Here is a 25,124-nt window from a genome sequence, read left to right as displayed (position 1 = left end):
TTTGGGGGTTTTTGAGGCTCTTTTTTTTCCCCTCAAGGTTGGTTTAATTTTTATTAAATTTACACACATAGATTTCCCTCCGCAAATAAGCACACAGCAAAGTTCATTTCACGTGCAATGACTGAACAGACCAATGCACGTACAGTAAATCAGGTCCATCATGACAGCTCCCTTGTGGAAACAATAAAGAGATGAAGCATGTTGAACACATGTGTTCAGACTGTCAAGAGAGCCAGCAATGAAGAAAAGAAGGTCTGTGTGTGTGTGTGTGTGTGTGTGTGCGTGTGTGTGTGTGTGTGTGTGTGTGTGGTGGATACAGAGTTAAATCAAAAGAAGACACATTCTGTTAGCTCATAAACAAATTAACAGCTACCTACTGTATCTTCTCTCTATCTGCACTCCCAACTAATAACATTAAGCCTCTTGAACTGTGGTTCAGAGATTTTTTCCCTCTTGTAAATAGCCATAGAGAATAGAATATCAGCTTTCACGGTGTGGTGAGTTGTTTCCTTGGCATTGCTGGTGACATGATCTGTATTCTATGCCCAGGGTTATCCTTTTTAAAGAGCCGTTTTGCCTGTAATTATTGAAATTGAAAACTGGAGAAAAATAGCCTGAAGGCCAGTGATCGCAACGGATGGACTGTGGCAGCTGAGGTTAGAGTCTGACTGCACTCAGCTGTCACTACTGTGTGCAGAAAACTAAGAGTGTTTGCTTTAAGCTCCTTCTTCAAAATCCCCCTTTTTCTTTTGTTTTTGAAGGGGTGTCTCCTCTATGCTGATCTTATTCAACTTTTAAATATGATGCTTTGAATGTACAATTGTATTTGTTGGTTTGGCAATTTCAGGACATTTTAGAGTGCTTTGAACAGTAGTAAAACAAATAGAAAACGATGTTAGAAGACATAAATCTGTGAAAAAGCAATGACTCAATTCAGAATAGCTGCATTTTTACCATGATATCTGATCATCTCAGTGGATTCCTTCAAACTCTGATAAATGTGTTACCCCGGACTTCAAAACACTCCTTGCTGTGGCATGTTAGTACAGCAATCTATATATCTTAAGCTAACATAAAGCACAGTAAACTCCTTTGGTGTCTTTGCAGAAAAAAAAAGAAAGACAAAGCATCACTGCCTCAGCAGCTGTGTTGCATTTTGACCACAGCCCTCCATCGCTGAGAAGACCGAAAATTGTTTGCCAAAGAAAAGAAATGAGAAGATGAGGTCTCTTTAACAAACAGCAGCAAAGGTACCACCAGGTCACCAGTGTTGGCGTGCAGATTATTTGAGTCTTCGCTGGCTGCAGGTGATTATTTGCTTGCTGGAGTGTGTTATGCTCTTTAACCCCAACTGGTGTGGCACAGAGACAGAGACAGAAGGCCACCCAGTCAGTGAGGCAGAGTAATCTGGTTTCCTGCTAGATTTCAGAATAAGAGGATGTGTTTGAATCATAAAGGTAACTTTGTTGAAGACATCAGATCAGAAAGACTCTGAGTGGATGGATGAGAACTAGAGACAAAACTCCATTGTCTGATGTGATCTCTTTCCTTGGAACACATGAGCAACACCTAGTCAAAAAACAGCCGGGGGAAAGGCATCCATTTCACTTAAAACTAATATATTCTAGCTCTTCAAAGAAATAACCGAAAACCAATTTACCTCTGGCTGTCATCCATTCTGTGACTCAGCATGCTCGTTCCTCTTCAGCAAGCCACGTTTGGCCCCTTCTGTCATGTGTGCAGGAGTGTGTCACACTCTCACAAGTCTTCTCCTCATCGCTCGCTGGTCTGACCAGAGCAGAAGTGAAGTACCTCTGCGAACAATACAGGTGACTCACGGTCAGGTCTGCTGTCAACATCCTCCTGTTGCTGTGATTTTCAAGAGCTAAAAGTGCGTCTCTATGTTGGGCAGCGAAGCCGGATATAATTAACTCTGGACTGAGCAGAACTAAACCAGCTGCCAGCGGGCATAGTTCGTTGCCACTGCCAGTGGAACATCAGAAAACTGAATCCTGTGGGTAACTTGCACATGGTGGTTAAGATTTCTCAAACTTCGATGTTGAATTGTGATACAGCCAAATAGCCTGTTTGTCTTGCATTCTTGCTTGTGTTTTCCTAAAAGTAGATGAATGCTGCAAAGCTTCCAAAACAAAACCAGGATGTGTTTGACCTCCTAACAAAGGACAAAGCAGACTAATAAGATCTATAGTTATGTAAAGTGCCTATGTGTTGGTCAGTACTTAAACATGTTTGTATACTGCTTCTCCTGGGATTTTTCTGGGTGTGTAGGAAGTCTGTGTGTTTGGGCTTGGTGGCTTGTGGTTACACCTATAAAGCCCTTGAAGCCTTTTAGTAAATAAAGCTCATTATAGATCAGTTTAGTGTTATTTAGTGGTTGGTTTTTGTATTAAGTTTGTTGACTGATCTAATTTGTCAAAAGATTATATGTATGTGTGCTGCATACAGGTTACTTTAGGTTGTGATGGTCAGTAACATATATTATTATTTAATTATTGTATGTAACTGTATGTATGTATGTAACTATTAATGTTGTTATACACAAATGTTTTTATCTTCATTTGTGGGTCTTGATTATGACTTCCTGACCTCTTATACCTCTTAAATAATCATAAAAACAATGTCCACTTTTACAAGATACCATATCTGCAACATTTGGTATTTGGTATAATGTTTTATTTGAGAGTACAGATTAGATAAGCGAACAAGTAAAAAGACGTGAGATATCCTCGGTTTTTGCAGTGGAAACACGTTGGCTATGCGTGGTGAAGTGGAAAGAGCTCCCCATGGAAACCTGAATATGTGCCATGGAGCTGGATTAGTGTACCAGGGTACCACAGGGTCAGACCTTATCACAGCAGCCATTATCATGTAGACTGTTTGATATGGCCTCAATCAATCTGCTGAACAATGCTTTGGCTGCTGACAGATCGTTTTTATAATATTAAAGCTCGACTGCCGACTGATAAACAGTTTGTTTTTGTTACTCAAAGCTGTTTTCAGGCCAGACTAATTATCAAAATGAAAATGTCCACACTCCGAAAAACAACTTAGGTAACTTCTACAGCAGACAGATTTCTCTGTAACATAAACAATATTTTCAACATGAATCTGTCAACATCTATCACTCACATCCACATTATGTCATCACAGTAAGCACAATCTTAAAATGTGCTTAATAGTTTAAATAGTTTAAGTTTGATGTGATGCTTCTTTTCTTTTTGAAGGTGTGTTGAATTCTTTTTGTATCTTTGTTGATTTTGGAACGCATGATCATTATCGGAGTGGACTGTATGACTAACAAAATCTTTTTTTGTGTGTGTGCATCTTGGTTAAACCACATTAGTTGCTTCTATGATTGTTTCAATCAAAGATAACTACATTTATATACTTGTGTTCTGAATAATACTAATAAATTTGTATTAGTATACTTGACTTCTACCTCACTTCATTCCAGAGGGAAGTATTGAACTCTTTACTCCCCTACATTCATCTAACAGCTGATGATGATTTTCTTAGATTAAATCATTCACTCTGTTAAGAACTCCACAACTCTGAAGGTGCACATCTCGAAGCATACACACCTTAGTACACAAATTACAAGCAAACAGGCACTTCTCACTTTACATGTTTAAAGGCAAACACGCACAATTGTACACCCATTCCTGCAGTTATCTGAGTTCATCCTTATTCTTATGTCTTTCACTTGTATTGGAGTATTTTTACAGTATGTAGTAGTATGGCCACTTTTACTCAAACATCCGAATACATCTTCCCTCACTGTGTATGGAACTTTAGGCACCATATACTGTAAGAACGAGGTTATGTACAGAGGATGGTTGTGCAATAACCAATAAAAGCCAGTGAACTTCAGTAACTACAATAAAGTGAGGAGGAAAAAAGATCTGGGACAGAGTGAGAGACAGATAGTGGGTGCAGAGTCACTGAAAGGACATGACCAGGCATATTCCCAGCATGTTTCTTATAGCAAAGGCCACAGTGCAGGTACAGCTTTATATACTCTGTCATGCTTATCATGTTTGCCTATGTTACTTACAAGTTATGTAAAGGTTAGAACGGCAGGAAGGGTACGTGAAAAAACGCATGCCACAGGGGTTTTAATCGTATAGTTAGAATGTTTGAGACTAAAGAGCGAATGCCGAGTTGTTTGTCGAGCACCAGTTGCTGCCTGTGTCTCTACAGTATGTAACTCAGAGCAGCTTTTGGCCATGTGTGCAACATGCCTGCCTCCTGCCTGTGCTCAGTTACAGCACTCCATAAATCTTCAACATTTCAGCAGAAAAGCTTCACATGAATCTTTCAAACCATAGAAAACTAGCCAGGTTTGTTTTTTGTTTTAAAGCGTGTTTTGTTGTCAATATTCATAAACATCTGTCACCATTAAAGAAATGTCTGGAAATCATAAAATATATTCATCTAATAAGCATACTTTGTTCTTTTGATATCGCGAAGGTTTTTGGTGGGAATCACTTTTTCCCAATCCTGTAATCCTTCCAGGGGTAGGATTTAAGAAATCTGAACATTGATCTGAGAAATGTGCTGCTAACATTTTTATTAGCCGCTCATTTGGACAGACGTTTTAACCTGACTGAGAGGTTGGATAAAACCGGCTCTGCTGTCTTCAGATATCAGTTACATGAGTCAAGCTGCGCGGGTATGATCATGACCTTAACAGACGTGGTATCTGAGGGGCCTGCTCTATATCTCTGCTGTCCTTAATCCTAAAGGTGTCCAGTGCATTTACACAATTTCTCTATGAAGTGTTGCACTCCTAATCGCCCTAGGGGCTAACTTTTTCCTCTCAGCTACTGGTTCAGGACGAGGAGAAGGATTTCTGGGAATGAAATCAGAGCTCGCTGCTAAAAAGGGGTTCCCTCTCACTTCTGGTAAATGCTCCAGAGAGCAGGAAGAGCCAGTTCTTTTCTTTGGTAGCTTTTAATATGCAATGTCCACACCAGGCACATGTGTTGAGAAAATTACAGAACATGTTTATTTTATAAGCCTTTATGGTTGGGTATGTTGACTCAGCGGGATCTGCACATTGTAGACAGCTGTCATGTTTCTGTGTCTCTGCAGAGTAGTTGGGAGTATTTGATCAGTGCATAATAATACCCAGAGACACATTCAACTACTGAACTAAACTAAGAAGTGAACCAAACTGAGTTTATTTTCTTTTTGTGTAGCATTTCACAAGGTGATTTTCAACAGGGACCCCTAAATGTCCTATAAGGCTGGGTGTAGGACCCTTGCACAACATGATTTAAGCTCCAGTTAAGGAAGCTATCCAAGTTAGAACGTCTCAGACATACAGAAGAAGGCGACGGTGTTTTATTACCAGGGCCATACATTCCTCTCTTCTACACAGGCTCCTCTATAAGCTGGGATAAATCACATTCGAGAAATCCATGTGCTCATCTGAGAGTTTAGGGGAAAGAGAGCCAAAATATTTAGTGTAGTATAGATACAGAGAGAGAAATAATCACACCTTCTAAAAGAATTCCTTATCGTTCCTTGTTGTACACTTTTGTATAGATCCAAGTTGCTAAACACTCAGCCTGTATTTGACTAACATCTGTTCTTATTTTATAATATGTTTGATATTCCACGTAACTTCAGCATGAGTCAAAGTTTTATGTTCCCATTCAGAGAGTAAAGTGAGCCAAGCCTTACATAATACATAGCATAATGCTATATTTGACCGTTGAGCTTCAGGGCACTTCAACTCTGAAATAACCTCTGTTAGCCTTATGGCTTTAGCATAACTATAGACCTGCAGAGCCTGTAGACAGTGGCAGAATACAACACCACAACTCATAAACCTTAAACTTAAACTGATAACGTAAAACCATTTAAAAAATGATGATGGGATCATGTTTAGGACTTAAACCAGCGTTAATGTACTTATAATCTTAAGGAAGTATTGTATAATCACTAATCATACACCTAAAATCAGGGTTAGGTAACAACAAGATGACAAAAATCAACAGTAACAAAGCTTACAAAAGATCAAATTATATGTGTTTGCTTCCTCATAATTGAGTGTTTTTCCATTTCACTGTTGAAGTGTGCACAGAGCTGGGAGCTGATGTATGATGCCACTTGAAGATATAGTGTGTTTTGGTGTGTTTATTTTCTCCAGCAGCACACTGGTCTGCTCTGCCAAGCGCTACTGTAATCAATCAAGCAGACAGTGGAGGGTGTCTGACGTCAGAAGCACGGGCTGCTTGCGTAACCTCGTTCCACTGTCCCATTGATTTGTCATCTGAAGCAATCCGGAAAAGTAAATTTACCTGCCTTATCACACACTATCTCTATATCCGAGGTAGGTAGGCCCTAGTGTCCAGCCTGACTGGTCAACTTAACCAGGTTGTACCAACCAGTTATTCTGCTCCTATGGCACACTCAGCCCTTGTTATTCATTCACAAAATCCAAGTGGCTCTTCTAAAATTAAAAATGCAGTGTGATGTCAGACATGCAATGTAATAGCAGCAGCTGCATCACTATTTTAGCTATGGCAATACACGTGGTGCATGCTCTAATAATAGCTAAAACTTGGTCCTCTAGTGTAACACGACTGAATGTGCTCAGTGACAGATGAGATGAAGTCTTCTGGGGAGGAATAATTCACTTAGATTATATGATTCTGGGCAGACTGGTAAGAAAAAAAAAGCTTCACAACTCATCCTGTGTGAGTATTATCTGTCTTCACACAATTGATCATCGTGACACTTCACTGCTAGTTGTTTGGCAACATCGATTTTCACCCACGCTTTTACAACGCACCGTGACGTCCAGTCATGTCCCTACACTTAAGTCCTGCGTTGTTCCTCTTTCCGTCAAGCAAAGACAGATAGAGAGATATTTAAACTGATGTGTGTCTTTGAGCACAGAGAAAAAACAACAGGTGTATTAACCAGACTTTAATTGAATGTCTTTAATGTGATACACTTGAGACTACCATATTGTTTGTTTATGGCCACAGTGTTTGAGCATGGTTAAGACAGGAACATACGCCTGTCTAATGCATCATTTGTTTAAGGTGTGTTTAAATACTGGTCCGCGCCTACCTGACTCACAGTCTCAGTTGTCATGGCTGCAGCAGGATGTCAGCTAAAGGATAAACATCCTCCGGGATCCAGTGACACCGGTGTGAAATAATATAAGGTGAAGGACGGTGTGTACACAAAGCAGGATCTCCACGATTTATTTTTTTTTAATAATTGTTTTTTTCCACTCCATGAATGTCTTGACTTCACATCCGGCTGACGTCCCCCTGACATGTAGCTGTGAGGGAACCTGAGAATGTCAAGTGGCCTGACATTTAGGCCTATCTGCCGTCATTGTTCTGTCTTTCCCCAAGTGTTTCACATTCAGGTAAAGGCTGGCTCTGTTCCCAGGATGCACAGCTGCCACATGGTGGGGTTATTTATAGTCGGATGACGCAGATGTCTCACATCGGCACCTGGCAGGACCCTCAGCTGGAGACGCCTCTGCCCAGCTGCCCAACGACCGAGGATGCTGTTGCCAGGGAGACTAGATTATGTTGACATCATAGGATTTGAAGTGATCTTCCGTGGAGACCAGACCCACAGGATCCACAAGACGTTGTCAAGCCTCCAGCTGTGCGTTGTAGAGAGTAGTGAAGATGTGTGTGTGTGTGTGTGTGAACTAAATACAACTGTGAATATGATTGAATACGACATGATGTGTATAGGAGTTTGTCTGTGTTTTATTGCTGCACCACCCGAGTCAATCATGAAATGACCTTTACTCCCTTGTAAACATTTTACAGGTGTGCTCACATGCTCCATAGACAGGTACGGGCTGTTAGGGATTTTATAAATGATGACATATTTAGGTCTATTTTAAAAGAGGAAATTACCAAAGATTTCACCTTTATTGTTCACTGGGAAATTACACATTGGCAGGATCTTCTCACCGCTGAAAGAGTAATGTCTGCTATTGTGAGTAATGTCTGTCATTGTGTGAGGTCCTTCACTAAGGGATATTTAGTGCATTTAAACACATAATAGACTGCATGCAGGACAGGATGGGATATAAGGCGGTGGCGGTGTGACGGCAGTCCACTCCTGTTAGAAGTGATGCAGAGAAGACTGACAGATTTGGAAAATTCAGACAAGAACTAAACTGAACTGAAGGACATTGAATGCATCTGACAGCAGCTAAATAAAGCAATCTAAAATGAGTGCATTGTTTAGGCAGGACTCCTCTCTATATAACTATCTTTTATTCCCCAAATGGAACATTATATATGCTATTGGGCATAAAAATCTGACAACGTCCTGTTCAAACCACAGGAACATTTTTGTGTCTGCACCAACACAAATAAAATAAAAACCCTCAGATAAGGAGCCCGAGTGGAACGAAGTGGCAGTGAGATTTCTGAAAACGTAAGTGGAAATCTTAAAGGACAGGTTATCAGAGCCTTTTCATAAGTCCCTGCACAATCATGAGCAAATTGAATGAATGATTGTCTGTGTATTTGTAGTCTTTAACTTTCCACTGAGTGAATAAACAGACAAGGCCTTCCACTTTAAACATGCTCACACTAAGAATGATAAGGACCTATAAAAATGTGTGATTAGCAAGCAACATTGAACAGGTTTAACAGCTGCTAATATAGTTTAAATACTTCGCAACTGGATCTCACTGGAGTGAAAATTACGTAATACAATACCAACAATACCATAAAATGTTATATAATTTTTTATATGATTCAAAACACTATGCCATAGATGAAGTAGAAAACAAAAACTGCACGTAAAAGTGTCGAGGTTAAAACCAAAGCACACTGAATACACTCTGGCTAGCTATGTTAGATGGTGAGATAGCCGTAGCTAAAGATAATTTACGCAAATTTCCACGTTTCCCGTGATTCGAAAATCTATCTTGATGGCCAAACATCTTAATAATTGTTATTGCGTGAGTGTTTAAAAACTACACTTACACCAGATAACGTAGTCCTGGCAAATGTTAATTAGCATAGCTCCCTGCAGACTCTCATGAAACTTGTGATTTCATGTTGTCAAGCTACCCTTTAAATTACAGCCAAAGTTTTTACTATTTAAACCTGTTACTATAACGCTAATATAAAAAAAATATGTGCAAACTTCAAATCTTTTTCAGCTTCCTGCCTTCGCAAAGCGATATGAACGGGAACATGTATTTAAAAGTCACAGAAACAAATAGGACATCACATATGAAGTAGAAAACAAAATATTTCTGCAACACAAAATGATGTCTGTTTTGACTTTGCTCTATCATTTGCCTTTTGTCTTGTGAGTTACTGGTTGATTTGGCCTGTCGAGGTCTCTGCAGAGCTGCAGTCAGTATAGCTCAGACTTGGCTCGAGGAACCAGAGGGTGATGGTGTGGATTTAGTAGCTGAAGAGGTGCCAGTTTACCTTCTGGGCAGTGCCAAGCTACCATTGAGGAGGTCACCAAACCTCTTCCTGCTCACTCCACCATGTCACTACATTTGCTTTGTATAATCCCTTTGTATGTGTGTTTGTGTGTGTAGTTGTATTTTGGGCCTATATGTGTAAAAAAGGCAAAAGAAGGCACAACAACTAAATGGTCACAAGCCAAGACTGATACGTAGAAATGAGTAGCTTGTTGTGACTAGAGGGTTAGTTTTCTGGATAATCTTGTTAACTTGCTCTCCAGATAGGCCTCTAACTTTGTTCTCCTTCTTTAATATGCTTACGGTCTTATCTGGGTTTTTATAAGTCTGTGTGACAGTGTAGCGTTTGATAGTGAAGCAGGTTGTTGCTGGAAAACAAAACAAAACAACAACAACAACAAAAACATCCTGCATGTCGTGCAAACATATCCTGGATAAATAAAAGTGCACCTTGTGTTTGTACAGCTGTAACCTCATCTCTGTCTCTGTTTGCATCTGACACAAATGACTAAATAACACATAATTTTGCTTATTCCTCATAATGCTGCAGCTGGAGTGATCACTGGTTCATGGGGGCTGTTCAGAAGGAAAACCCTGTCAGCATGCAGGTGGTGCACCATGAGTAGAGCAGAGGGGAGGAGGCTGTCACATGCGTCACTTGAAGGGTGTTCCCTACAGACAAGGCGTCCATAATCAATGACCAAACACAGCAGCCAATCACAGGACGCATGCTAATGAGGACGCTTTAAACCCTCTTATGAATCGGTCCTCGCCAGACTGACCGGATTTTATCGGCGCACACCGGAGGAAACGGCTCATCCAACTCTCACCTCTAACTTTTCTGAGACTCTCCACTTCAACATCCACATACCGGACCTGCTCACAGCTGACATCCCCACAGGAATATCTTAACTTGTGTTGAAGATCCAGAGATCAGCTGGGAAGGAAGCGCTAAATCACATCCTGCTGATTTCTTTCCTTTTTTTTTTTTTTTTGTGGGAAGGGGGTTTCTTTTATCGCCATGTCTTGCGGTGATGCGTCGGATCAGAGCCGGCGGTTCTGCGTGTTGTCTTGGGATCAGGTGCAGCGCTTGGACTCGATCCTGGGGGAGGCTGTCCCCATCCACGGCCGAGGAAACTTCCCCACACTGTCCGTGCAACCCCGACAAATCGTCCAGGTACTAACCAGCACACATATTATTTACATAAAGCCTACTCACTTGTGTACTTAAGAGTTTTAAAGTTTGCGCATGGGGATCCCGTTTTTTTTTTTTTTCGAGTTAGGACATATTTATAGCCTATGTATTTATAGGCCTATGCATAAATGCGAAATCGTATATTACAGCTGACTTGTTACAGGTGGTGAATTCAGTGACTTTTAGATCAAACAGTCTCTGGGAAATTCAATGTTAAACTACACTGGACGTTATTTGTCTGTCTTGCCTCTCTGTGACCCCTGGTGGTCTCCAAATCTCAACTTGAAAGCCACTGACCAACCCAGGATAGAAAGTTTTATTTTTTTATTTTTTTGGGGGGGGTCCTTCCTTGCTTAATTTTATTTTCAAACTACATCATAATTTAGTTTGTTCTGCTTCTTCTTTTTGGAGCAAGTTCTTCTAATTTCTTCCTAGAACTGCTCTGTATCCCTTCCCCTAAAAATATCTGCAGCCAAACTATGACTCCTCTGCATATCTTTCCTCCCAGTGATGCTTAATCAAATTATTTATTCATTTTATCTCACTTATAGCCAGTCTAGTGGGACAGATAGTGAGGAATATAACAGCTCCCCTGGTTATGAGAGTCTATGAAAGTCCCTCCGCATTTCCAGCCTCTCATGCATGGTGGCTGGATCATGTTTCATTTCTCCTGTGGTGTCTCTAGACAGTTGGCCATGAATCCAAGTGGTAAGGTAAATGTCATGATAAAATTTCATGTAGCCGAATCTTCACGGCAAAGTTATGGTCTGGTAACATGTCCTTTTTTATTCCGCCATTTCAATTTCACGTTGACATATTCAAGATGAGCCCAACAAGCCTCCCAGAGCTTCATGCTTGTGGTTGTGGAAAGATGAATGGTCCATTGAGCGTGTAGGAGGCTTAAGTGCAGGTTTGAGCCCCAAATGTGGGGACTCTTGTTTCCCCTGGATTTGTGGAAACCCCATATAATTTTATTGAGCTAAAATCTGCCATCTGCCACATAGATTCATTTAGCGGTTGGCTGAACATTGATCAACAGTAAATCTCCTGTCACGACAGCCTAAATTGGCACTTTTTTTTAGCCTAGATGTATATTTATCTGGTTTCGATGGTGTAATTGTGCCCTCTCCTGCGTGCATCACAGGGGACACGACTGAGTGTGTCAACCTTTGTCCTGCAGCATCACGAAGCTCTACAGTTCAAAGAGTTATAGCTGTAACTGTAGCTTTAAGATAACACCCTCTTAACACTGAGCTACTATACTACACAACTCCCTTTTCATTGATTTCGTCTTTCTCAATAAGTGAGATAGACTTCATTAGATGAGAGTTGTGTTTTTTGGCAGGGTTTGTTAAGTCAGCAGAGACATATCTGGTGTGTGTGTGTGTGTGTGTGTGTGTGTGGGGGGGGGGGGGTTAACCACTCACCTGTGTTCAAGTATGTAAGTGTTAAGTGTAGGCCTGACCTGGAATTTGGCTTTGACTGAGGTGACATATCTGGACGACCGCAGAAGCACATGAAACCCGCAATATTATAGCTTCTGACTGGAGTTTGAACCCAATCTGCACCACTTTATGGCTGAATGATTACCATTACTGCCAAGTTATGCTGCTATAATTGTGTCCCTGCAGCACTCCTGTATGAGGGACTGACTTGCCTTCAAATGTCTGTTTGTCTGCAGCCTGACCCAGTGCGTGTATAAATAGAGCCGGCTTGCTATCTGCTCAACAAGGGAGAGTTAACAGACTCTAATCTGACAGGTAGCTGCCAGGAGGGAGATTTAGGATTGTTTGTGAGTGTAACAACTAATTTATGCTGCAGACTTATTATTTGCTCAGTGGAAATGCTCATCGTATTTGCTGTGTTATAGTCTGCCGCATGTGTCAGCATAAGCACTGAGTGTGACCGTGTGTACACGGAAACATATCAAATAGCTTGCCAGATCTAACAAGGAAGCTACAGTTACAGTAGGTACGATGTCATATTATTGAACTCTAAACAATTTGATCTCTGACAAATATTTGAAGAACAGGTTTATGGGTTTCCTTCAGAGGAAATGCTAATAGTAATGTTGGCGTAGCCCGTCATGATCATCATTTTCCAATGTGGGCACACTGAGATGACACTTAGTTTAAACATCTTACAACCTGTAAGTCCTCTTACTGATCTCAGGTTGTGATGTTCAGCCGAAAGCAAGGTTGTTTTTTTGTTGTTGTTGTTGCACGCCACATTGTTGTTCACTCTTTCTTGGCTGCAGTTCAGGATTATAAATCGTATATCTCTGATAAGATAAGATAATCAGACCCAGAGGGAGATGGACTGGAGTACAGGCTCACCAGCTCTGCTGCTCTTTGTTTGGACTCTTTAGATTTCATTCTGACTGAAGCTGATGGTGATGAAATGGACTTTTGTGAGCGCCGCTATTGATCTTGCCTCCGCAAACTATTGATTTCCACTAGGCTCCTGTGGAGCTTATTTGGACATATTTCAAAAGTTTCTTCATCTCGTTCTTCATTTCTGCAGTTTTTTTGACTAAATCTTTTTTTTTTAATTCACATAATCATCAATAACATGCTGTTTCTATGTCTCGTCTCTCTCCAGGTGGTGCGGGCAAGGCTGGAGGAGAGGGGTGTGTGTGTAAAAGACGTGAGGCTGAACGGCTCGGCTGCCAGCCATGTGCTCCATCAGGACACTGGACTGGGCTATAAGGACCTGGACCTGATCTTTGGCGTGTCACTGAAAGATGATCAGGCCTTCCGGCTGGTTAAGGATGTTGTGCTGGACTGCCTGTTTGACTTCCTGCCAACCGGGGTCTCAAAGGAACGCATCACGGCACTAACCCTCAAAGAGGCCTATGTACAGAAACTGGTGAAAGTCTGTAATGACACGGACCGCTGGAGCCTCATCTCGCTGTCCAACAACACAGGCAAGAATGTGGAGCTAAAATTTGTGGATTCTTTACGGCGGCAGTTTGAATTCAGCGTGGACTCCTTCCAGATTTGCCTCGATTCTCTGCTCTTATTTGACCGCTGCTCAGAGACGCCCATGTCTGAGAGCTTTCACCCAACTGTGGTTGGGGAGAGTGTGTACGGGGACTTCAAGGAGGCCATGGACCACCTGTGTCAGAGGACCATAGCTACACGCAGCCCTGAAGAAATCAGAGGGGGCGGCTTATTGAAGTACTGCCACCTGTTGGTGCGAGGGTTCAGACCCTTTTCGGAGGCGGACATGAAGCAGATGCAACGCTACATGTGCTCTCGATTCTTCATTGACTTCTCTGACATAGGAGAGCAGCAGAGGAAACTGGAGGCCTACCTGCAAAACCACTTTGCTGGGATGGAGCACAAACGGTACGAGTGCCTGATGACTCTTCACCAAGTAGTGAACGAGAGCACTGTCTGTCTGATGGGCCACGAGCGGCGCCAGACACTCAGTCTTATCTCCATGCTGGCCCTGAAGGTGCTGGCCGAGCAGAACGCCATCCCCACTGTGACGAATGTCACGTGTTACTACCAGCCAGCTCCGTACGTGCAGGACATCAACTTCAGTAATTACTATATTGCACACGTGCAACCACCGCAGGTTTCACCATGCAGTAACTCATATCAGACGTGGCTGCCCTGTAGCTGAACTGACTGTCACAACAGGAGAGGTGGACATGTCTCCATCGCTCCATCATTCAAAGGACGTGGACTGGAAAAAAAAAAGAAAAAAAAAAAAAGAAACTATGTTTGCCAAATGTGACTTGACTTAAACAATCCTGTACTGCTGTACATCTGATTGAGCCGACACGTTAATTTTTCTCACTTGTTTTGTTTTGCAAAACATCTGTAAGATTGCTGGTCATTTCTGAGATGTAGCGATAATATCTTGTTTAAGTATTAAAAAAAAAAAAGTCTTTATGAAGCTTTATATATGTCAAAAATACATTTTTGAAGAAACAAACTTTGAAGCTGGTGTTCTTTTCATACTCTGGCTTTATTTTTTTAAAATTACATACCGGACCAAAGATGTATTTGTTGTTCAGAAAGGGAATGTTGTTATGATTCCAAGTGCCTAAAATGAACCATGAAATGTTCTAAAAACATCTGTAAAGTGAGAATGGTGCATTCAGTGTTTTCTTGATTACTCCGTCTCTCTTTTCAGGAACAGAAGCATTCATTTTTGTGAGATTAAAAAAAAGAAAAAACTACTGTTTTTTGTATTGTGGTTATTTTATTTTAACCTTGGCCTATAATGATTGTTGAATTTTAATCTTTGGTTCTAAGGGCTGCAGTTAGTTCAAAGTGCTCATTATTTGAAACTGATTCATAAACCATCATAAACAGCCGGTTTTCATCGAACCTGCTACTAGCTTTGACTCTGGCTTTTGTCCTATCCTGCTCTGGATGCAGGGGATAGATGGGAAGTTATTTGTTCTATACTTGATAAGCTGATGACAACAAGACAGCTCATTTCCAGTGACCAGGCCCATTGAAATGCATATACTGTCGTCTGGAGTGAGTTGCATTTGTTAAACCAAGGCTGGGGATCCATTACAATCTGAGGACATGAACCATAAGGAGGCTTTTCTAAAGCACAATGGCTTCTCTCTCCTCAGTGATACTAAAGCTTTTTAACAAAGGCTGGCCTGTTCTCCCACCCATGTTACCACTGGAAACCCAGTTCTGTTTGCTTGACTGATACCATAGCCATGTCATTTTATCTGAGTCAGAATTAGAAATCTTTCCAAGCATCACCAGAATGGTAAAGTTTGTCAAAAGATGGAGATGGTGGAAACCACGCAGTTCATATAGATTATCAGCAGATCTTGGGTCTTCTCAAGCCTCTCTAGTCCTATTTTTGCCAATATTTACTTCCACTGTGCAAACCGAGAACAAAATGTTATTTTGCCATGTGTGCCGTTCATTCCTTCTCCATATTAAACTCAATTTTTAAGCCAGGCGCTGAAACACCACATTAGAGATGTGGTATTATTAAAGACTATATACACACACTGCCTTATCTTTGCTTAAATCTGTTAAAGACGGGGTTACTGGTGGCCACAGTGTCAGCTTGCTGGCAACAGTCAGAATACTTGAGCCAGTATAAAGTAATGTAAGCCAGTTAATGTTTCCAGTTGCACTTTGTGTGATATTCTCTTGCACACATGACCAGATTAACCTGTTAGGAGAACCCAGGGCAAAGATTTGCTGATGGGCCCCTCCTGAGTCTCAATCTACTGCAATGTGTGCATATCCTGTTACCTTCAAGTTACCATTAAGTCCAGTGCAACCGGTCCTCCAATGCTGGGATAATGCTTGGTCTGTGGTAATGTGAACAACTGGGGGTTTTCATGATGTGAGCACAATATAAAGAAAAAAACTAAATTTTGACTCTCCTTGGTTGATATTCTTCTGTATTTGTGCCAATTGGCCACGAAATTAGTAATTAAACGGCCACAAAAATTAGTTTACTTGCAATGAGAAGTACTACTCAACCTGTGAAATGGTTGGAAAATGAGCTTTAAAAAACTATAACTATCTATAACTATATAAAATACCCCTGATGATGTCATGCGTCTCCGAGGTTTTTTTTTCTCAGGTTTTATCTTGGCTTGTGCTCGGGTACTACAAAATCTTAACAAAAAGCCTGTGTTACAAACTGGGGGTAGGAGTTTGAAAGGGTCTAACAAATGACGGTATCAGTTTGCATGATGGGAATTCCAGGATTCAGTGTTTTGGGATCTTGACTCATACTGCAGGAAGAAAGGTCAGAATATTTCAGCCTCTGCTTCATCGATTATCAGATTATTCTTTTGATAGGACTTCATAGTTACACAGTTTATAGTTCATAGAGTTTGTTCGCACAGACACTGTTACGAGTTGTAGCAATGTTTTTATCTACAGTACGTATACAAACTGCTAAACTAAGTGCTTTTATGGCCCAGGAGGAGTCTTACAATAGACTAACTAATCAGGTAGAGATGCAGTCATCTTCTGTATTTCAGTGTAACCGGCAGTTAATGGATTGGATAGTTCATTGGTGCCAACATGAACCTTTGCAGATGGTGATAAATGACAGGATTCCACATGCATGTTCAGGGTCATGCTGCTCTGTGCGTGTTTCCTAAATGACAGCATGTTTCCAAATGACCTTTTCATATTTGCTTGCCCCCTCTGAGACAAGCAGTTTATGGAAAGTTTCAGTGTTTGATGATTATATTGAGTTATCTGTTATTCATTGTCTTTTAGGTGGTTATCCCTGAATGTTATTACCCTTTCTCCTAGCATGTAAAATAACAGCATGTTGCTACATTAAAAGAAAGGTTTTTTTTTTTTGGATGCAAATTAGCAGCAAACTGGAAATGATTTATTGCTGTTTCAAGGCCTTTTCCGATAGAGACATTCTTAATCTAACATCCTGGTAATCCGTCATGATCACTGGCTTTGCTTGTTTTGGCTCAGTCTTCAAGTGTGCTGTCGGTAAATTGTTCCCTTTGTGTGTTTTTCAAGCAGCCCTGAGTGTTTAGCAGAAGGTACCAAGGCCATCCAACGGTGTGTTTTCCTGGCTTACTCATAATGTTTGCATATAAGTTGAGATGAAATACAATATCCGGATGGTCATTAGGTCAATATAAAATCTTTGAACTGGTAGATATAAAACATATGAAAGATGTCCTCACTTTCACTGGCCTCTAGCTGGAACCCTGCTCTATTCATCGCCTTAAAAAACATAAGTGGAAATAAAGAAATATTACACTTGATTGCTGACGAAGAGAAAAACAAGTCATAGCAGTTGATGTGTGAATGCGATCTAATACATCTGATTAAAAATATTTCTATCAAGTACCCTGTCTCGATCTCAGAAGTCATTTTAATCCCAAGGATAATAGTGTGAGATTTCTGAGACGTTTAATTTGGGCTTTAATTTGGAGAGTATGTGTGTGGGCTGAGGTTCTGTACACACGTCTGTGTGAAACTATAGTGATGACAGGACTGAGACGCAGTAATGACAGAGATTTCACAATTTCTTGCCACAACACAAATCAAACTCACCCTGGTCTGGTATCTGTGCTATTACCTTTCCTGGAAAAGGGTTTATTCACCAAAGGGGGCGATTATAATGTCCCACTTACCCATTATCCGTGGGTAGTTTCTCACTTTGTGCCTCTGGTGCATACTTTCTCTCAATGCTGTCTCTCCTGATGCTAGACAAACTAAGTCCAGATCACACTGACCTGAGTCAGGAAATGGACATGTTTTAAATTAAGCCGTACTTGGGGAGCACATGACTCTGTGGATGTGACATCATCCTAAGGTGCAAAGGGGAAACACATGTTTTAGTTGAACTGCATGATTGGAGCAAGCTGACAGTACAAGCTTCAGCTGGAGGAGATGTGTGGGTTGTCATCTGTGTGTTCATGTGTTGCTGGGGTACAGAACTGAGGAGTGTTCATCACAAGTTCTTCACGAGGGAAAGATTCCAAACAACTGTGCCGTAGCTATCACCCCTAGTGTACGATAAAGAGGAAAACCACACTTTACACTAATCCATAAAGCCTTGAGTTATAAATAACAGCACTATAAATCAAAAGTTGCAAAGTTTTATCTCCAGAATGTAAACCTTTAGGGTTTTTTTTTACACAAGTGAATGGGAGCAATGACTATAAGAGGTTGAGACATTTCTTATCTCACAGAACGGTCTGTTAATCTTTGAACTTATCTGAAAATATGAAACATGAAAACATGTCTGAAAACATGAAAACCGGGAAGGTTTTTCCCTGGACAGTAATGAAACTCTGGACAGCAGCAACAAAGCAATAAATGCTTTTTGGCCTGGAAGTGCTAAAACTTTTCTTCCACTGAGTAAGAGGTCACACAGTCCATGGAATAACTTGTGGCTGGATGGCTGGTTAAAAACACGACACATCTTATGAACTGTACATGTACATCAACCAGTGGTGGAAAGTAACTGAGTACATTTACTTGAGTACTGTACTTGGCTAGAAATTTTAGGTACTTTTACATTACTCATGTTATTCACATGTTCTATTATTTTATACTTCTCCAATACATTTCAAAGGGGGGTGATATACTCCATTACTTTGCATAGTAAATGCACTGCACACCCACACAGGTGTTTTTACTCTGGCTGGTTAAACCTCCAGGCAGGTCGCACACCACTAACTATTTTACTTATTTTAGTCAAACTGGATCATATTATGTTTTCTGTGTGCATCAAGTTTCCTGATGGACAGTAAAGTAATCTGCACCAAACTAAAGCTGCTGTCAGAGCATCAGATGAGTGTTAGTGTTGGTGCCACAGGTGTTTTGGACCAACAGGAAGACAAGGTTTTCAGGCCCAGGGCACAGGAGAATGCTGTAGCAAAGTCGGTGTTGTGCCAGAACCTGAGCTGGACCAACGTACAATGTAACTCTATGGACATAATGCCACAGGCGAAAAGGCCGAAGGGAAGGTTGATGGAGGCAGCTGAAAAGAGAAGAGGAGAGAGTGACTGAGGGAGAAACCACTCAGTTAGCGAAAGCTTTTTAAAACAAGAGTCTAAAAGACAGATGCTAAACTGGGCTTCTTACTGTTGGACTAGTAAGTAATATTAGCTGGCTGCTGTGTCTTGTGTTGTTATACTTGACTGATGTTTGGCTGTGTTATTAAAGTTGTAGACTCATTAATTTTAATATACACGGTACAAAGACCGCTGTCCATATTTATGACAGTGGCATTGCACTCTGAAACCAACAGCCAATACCAATTTCTACGCAATGTTGCTTTCAAGCAGCTACAAGGAACTTTGTGACAGGAAACCGACCACATCGGACCCAGTGGTAGGCAGAATAACTATATAGAAATGTTGTCACAGAAAGTCTTGTTTGGTTATGTCAACAAAATGAATCTTTCGATTAAAGGAAGTTGAAGCTTGTTGTTGTTTTTACATTTCTAATTCAAGCTTTAGGCGTGCTGGTAAAGAGCCAGCTTAGGCTAAGTGACTGCTGGCTGTAAGTTATAACTTGTAACTGTTTTTAGCTCATGGACAAGTGTAGTATCAATCTTCTTATCTAACTCTCTGCAAACAAACAAACAAACAAACAAAAACAACAAAAAATGTTGAACCATCCCTTTAAAGTTGGGGTTACTTAGGAACCCACAATGGTTTGCTTCATTTCTGCTTTACAATGACTGGAAAGGCTTTAATTAAAGTTATATATTAACAACTAATAAAGCTATTAATAGCAACATGGAAACTTATACCAGACTGAATGAAAAGTAAATGAGAATGAATTGTTGAAAAGATCCTCCTCTTTTCTCTCCTTTAAGATAAAACACTAATCATTAATCTCTATCAAAACCTCAGTAGACTTGGATCTGAGAGCTGAGCAGGACTCATATGCAGCTGGACACTGGTTTGACTCAAGCTGCAAATCATCAGACCAACGCGTGTGTGCGTTTATGTTCATGTGTCTGCTCATTTAGAAAGTGATGTCATGATGGCCGGATGGAACATGCTAGAAAATGCCAATCCAGAGCACAGATGGGACAGTCTCTACCGGTATGGTGGGAGAGGGTGGGGTAATTCGAGGTGGTGGACGTGTGTGTCGGGGGTACCAAAATAGCTTGCAGGAGAGGAATAGAAGCTGTTATTTCACTTCAGAGTTCTGGGAGCACGGGGGTGTTACCACAGATCCAAACTGCTGCTGGAGAGGCAAAATAAAGTGTGAGAGACGCTCACACACACACAGGGGGAGCCAGCACTGAGCATTCCTGGCATTACAGCCCGCTGACAAACAATCCTAACTTTATCCAGTGAGCTGGGCCAACTGAATGGCTGCAGTGTGTAGAGTTTACCCACTGAGGGGGGCAGTGCCCAGTCCGGTCCTTCATTCTGTGTCTCCATCCAAACGCATAATGTTAGTGGAGCTGTCAACTCAGTGTCTGAAATCTTGTAATCCTTAGTGTTTGGAAATAAACAAGTATTTCTTTTTTTTCTTTTTTTGGTTTTGTTTGATTGTTATTCTCAATATAGCAATACCAGATGGTCTTTTCTTGCTCTTAAGATTTATACACCAAAACACGTTCATAAATTCTGCCAGATACATAAGCACATGTCTTCTTGTATGAATAAAAAAAAGTTCTGTCAGCTGGGATTAAAAAGATTTGAAAGTACAAAATAACATCCGCCTCCTTCAGCTATAAAAGAGATTTTATGAGAACACAACAGCTCAACAACCTCATCTCTGTGCCAAAGATCAAACTATTGCCTGTTATTTTAGCATCATACACCCACAGGCGCACATGTATAAACTTTACACTTCAACTATGCACATAATACTGTTGTCTCGTCAGGATGAAAGTAATGTAGCGGAGATCGAAAGTTCATTTTTGACAAAGAGAAACAACAGCTGACAGAAACAAGGACTCCATAGGTTTGTTAGTAGTTGTTCTTGAGCCTTTGAGCCATTTCACATGATCTTCTTTAGCACATGCAGTTGCCTAGTAGTCATGGACTGACTGTTTTGGGTTTGTCCAGTGCTCTTGTCCGCCATGGGTTGGTTTCACCATGTCAAGTTAATACAGTAGCTGCATTGCATTACTAGCTAATTTCAGTATTTTGTGGCATTACAGGTTATGTTAAAGAAATGCCTGTTCACTGACTCAGACAGCCACTATGTGGGGACAAGATCTTAACATATCAGAATAATGATAGAGGCTCTAATTTCTCCAGCAGCTGCAGCCAAACTGGCATTATAGATTGTGTTACGTTTGCCATGTGTGTGAAAATATAAACGTCAAAGCGTAAATCTAATTACTGTAGCTTGATTTTGAGATTGCTAGCTTTCACGATGTCTACAAACCAGAATACTGCTTTTGTTTACCTCTGTCTGACAGTCAAAATGTCCATTGTTTTCTGAGCTGAACTGAATTCTATGTTGACTTAAAGATTAGGTTAAAAGTTTCTTGATTTTCTGTTTCCAAGGTCAAGAATAAACTTAAACTTTTACAGTCCTTAATGTGCTAAAAAAAAAATCTACAATTCCATGACAACTGGGCAAACTCCATCTGGATCTCCATCCATAAGATAAAAAGCTCCAGAACAGCCACTAAATGAACCTTGTGGTGACATTGTTTTTCTCAAGAGTCACCCAGGGTTTCTCTTCCAGGATATAGTGCTCTGAAAAGTGTGTTTCAGAAGTGGGTTCAAGTTATGGTTACCATGTGAACTCCTTCTCTGGATCTTGTCTCATCAGTTAGACATCATGTGGAGCCCATCACCAAGGCCCCTTTCACTGATGTCCCTCTTCCTGCATTCCTGGAACAGGACAGGAAGCGTAATGTTGAGAGAAGGGCTTGGTGGTGCTCTTCATCAACACTAGTGCAAAGAGGCCTGTGGAAGATCTCCATGTGGGGTTTTAAAGAGACTGATGGCAGTGACTCATGCACGAGGACCTAGGTCCAAACTGATGTGGGTTTGTTTACTTGGGGCCCAGTAAAAGTCATTGTTCCACATTTCAGACTTTCCACATGTCTCAGAGCTGGTCTTCACCCCCGCTGCTGCCGCCGTCTGCTGGCTGCTCACCCCCCCCACAATCTGCCTCCTGCTGCGAGTGACTGGGGTTATTGGCTACCAGTTCGCTGAGCACATCAGCTCAATCTGGTTATAATAACTCCATGGCTTTGTGTTGATATTAATCTGAGCTAAATCATTAAACGCTCCATGTCTTGATGTCGCTCCAAGGTCATTGGAGAACGTTGGAGAATGGCAATTTCCCGTCTCAAACCTAACATTTCTGTCAAACAGCATCTCTCCTCTCTATGAAACAGATCAAATGGAAAAAGAGGCCTCATCAAAACACATAAATCAGTGATTTGTTTTGCCAGTATACCCTTCTTTTCTGAAAAATAGGCTTTTTTCTCCAAAACATGTGCCTCTGCAGCCTGTATCAATATCAAACATCGGGGAACTGTCAAAAAGATCATTGCAGCCTCAACAAAACCTTTCATTTGTAGTTCTTTCTTCTAAATTCAGATCCAAAGTATAAACAAATACCAGAACTCTGTAAGCATGCATGGCCTTCGTTACTAACATATTTTAAAACTTTATTGTATACACTGTTGACAGACTGTCTTTTGTGAGGTAATTCAGCACCATATATTTTATTAAAACATAAAAATACATCCATATTCGCTACAGGCCATAAATCCCCCAATTGGCAGCAAATGTCACGAGAAGAATTGATTCCAGGTGCATCACATGATTCACTTGAATCAAATTTAAAAATAAATAGTACGATAATTTAACCAAACCATATGTTTAACCTTAGGAAAAAAAAACATTTCTGATAAGAACTTTTCTGGTCCCCAGCACATACACAATGGATTTTCCAATTAATTACTTAAATGCATTTCCAAGCATTAAACCGTGCTTGTTAAACAGTCAGAGGGAGTGAATTATGGGTCCATAATTACAATGGTGTGTTCTAGCTGTTTTGTTGATAATTTAAATTCTTGTACTGTCAGTCAGTTTTTATAGCGAGATATAAAACCGAGCAGTTCATTTTCTCATGAAATCATTCTGTCTGTCTACCAAAAGGTTTAAAGTTTATTGTTAGAAGACGTGGCGTAGGCAGGACAACCCCAGGAATCATAATTTAAAAAAATGATTTTTTTCCTTCATTTGATAGCCCCAGTAACTTATCATTAACTATTTTATTTCAAATACCAAATTGAAGCGATATTTTCTTATTAATAAAACGATTATATATCTCAGTTCTTCAGAATAGTGTGTTGACTTTGGTCAATCTGATGTATGCTTTGGCCAGTATATTTTCCAGTCACCAGTTGTTATCCTGACCGACTGGAAGCGAAGCACCACAATGTGCGGATTTTGAGCTCCACTTGTGTCAACCTACATTGGATACAAACCTCTACTTTTCCTGAGGATAGAATTATCATATTTGGACATCTGAAAGTAATACAGGGCACACAAGGCTTCACTATGATTTAGCTTAGTCAGCCTGTTTGTACTGAGCTCATATTTTTCTCCTGCAATGTTTTATGTAATAGCTGACTTAATTTTAGTGACAAAATGGCAGAACAAATACGAATTTGGTGATTTTTCTCTACCAGTTGCTCTCTAACCTCTCTAACAATATCTACCTGCGACTGGCTCCTGCGGCGTTCCCCAAGGTTCAATCTTAGGCCCGATTTTGCATTATATATGCTTCCATTGGCCTCTTTTCAAAAAGAAAATACAGCATCCCATACTATTGCAACACTGATAAGATAGAGCTATGCTTGACATTTATGTTGAAGATGTCAAATGTTGGAAGGCCAGATATTTTCTCCAGCTCAAAGACACAGATCCTAATATGAGCTTTCTCTACATTAGGCTGTAAAAGTGCAATTTTTGTCTCCTTTGGACATCTTGATACCATCTCACTGCTCTTGTTACTTCAGGTCTTTGTGTGGGAATCAGTCAGTCATCCCTAACTCTTGCAGTCATAGTTCAAATGTACTATATCAAGTTTTCACTAGTACAAGGAAGAAACCAAATCTACTCTAACTGGCCTCCCTTCACTGGTTCACTGGTTGACTTGGCGTCTTTTTCTTATTAATTTACTTTAGTGTTTAGTTTAAAATGTAAAGAAGGTTGGTCAACACTTGTTGATTTATAAATTTAAGTCTATAAAGGACTTGACTCCGCTGGTTGAAATACACCTTCTCAGTTTGACTAAACAACAAAACAGTTTCAAGAGAAAGCAATTTTGCTTGGTTTCTACATTTACACCAAAGACTGCAATGCCTGCTAACTTCAGATAAGGGAGCAATACAGCCCTGCTGAAGTGTACTAAAGCCTTTGGCACTCACCCAAGTGATGTAACACAATAACCAGATTTCCACAGATCTGCAGGAACAGATAGCCTGCATTAATGATTTGATTGGATAACATTACTTTTGTTAATCTTCATAATCTTTTTGTTTTCCCTCTGTTTGTGTATCTCCTGCTGAGGACAGGCAGATATCCTGGACATCTGTTTTTTTCATAAATCTGGTTGAATGTATACATTGTTGTCATGTGATCTACTCACAGGAAGTCTGAGCAGATGCATTAAGGCATCCCATCCTCAGAGGAGACGCCTCCTCTGCTCTGAGACTTTCTGAGATTTCCTGGACCCCACATAGACAGAGAGTGTCTGTGTGGAGTCAGTGAACTAAACCAGAAACAAATACACACATCATTCTTTTCCCACCTGCCACAAAATACACAAACACACTGACAGTATATAATTATCTCTCTTTTTTTTCTTCCAAACTTTATTGAAAGAACAAACAAACAAATAAAGAATTCAGTCATACTAGTTCACATTGTACAATAGTAACATAGCACCAGCATAGTTACATGATAGTATAATAAGGATTAAAAGGGAAAATCATGAAAAAGCAAAAATAAAACTTAGATGTGACAGACTT

General features: G+C 40.5%; 1 protein-coding gene across 1 annotated transcript; it reads left to right on the top strand.

The window, feature by feature from the left end:
• The first annotated feature begins 10,222 nt into the window (after positions 1-10,222).
• tent5ba (terminal nucleotidyltransferase 5ba) lies at positions 10,223-14,850 on the top strand. The gene is made up of 2 exons (XM_010755079.3): positions 10,223-10,640; positions 13,260-14,850. The coding sequence occupies exons 1-2, from the start codon at positions 10,485-10,487 to the stop codon at positions 14,286-14,288; spliced, it is 1,185 nt and encodes a 394-aa protein (XP_010753381.2). The 5' UTR covers positions 10,223-10,484; the 3' UTR covers positions 14,289-14,850.
• The last annotated feature ends 10,274 nt before the right edge of the window (positions 14,851-25,124 follow it).

Source organism: Larimichthys crocea, chromosome XIII (genome assembly GCF_000972845.2).
Source record: "Larimichthys crocea isolate SSNF chromosome XIII, L_crocea_2.0, whole genome shotgun sequence".
Classification (NCBI taxonomy): domain Eukaryota; kingdom Metazoa; phylum Chordata; class Actinopteri; family Sciaenidae; genus Larimichthys; species Larimichthys crocea.
This window is presented reverse-complemented; position numbering and strand designations above follow the sequence as displayed.

Coding starts and splice junctions, on each gene's coding strand:
- tent5ba (XM_010755079.3), top strand. CDS start 10,485: ATGTCTTGCGGTGATGCGTCGGATCAGAGCCGGCGGTTCTGCGTGTTG. Junction 10,641..13,259: donor AACCCCGACAAATCGTCCAG/GTACTAACCAGC, acceptor GTCTCTCTCCAG/GTGGTGCGGGCAAGGCTGGA.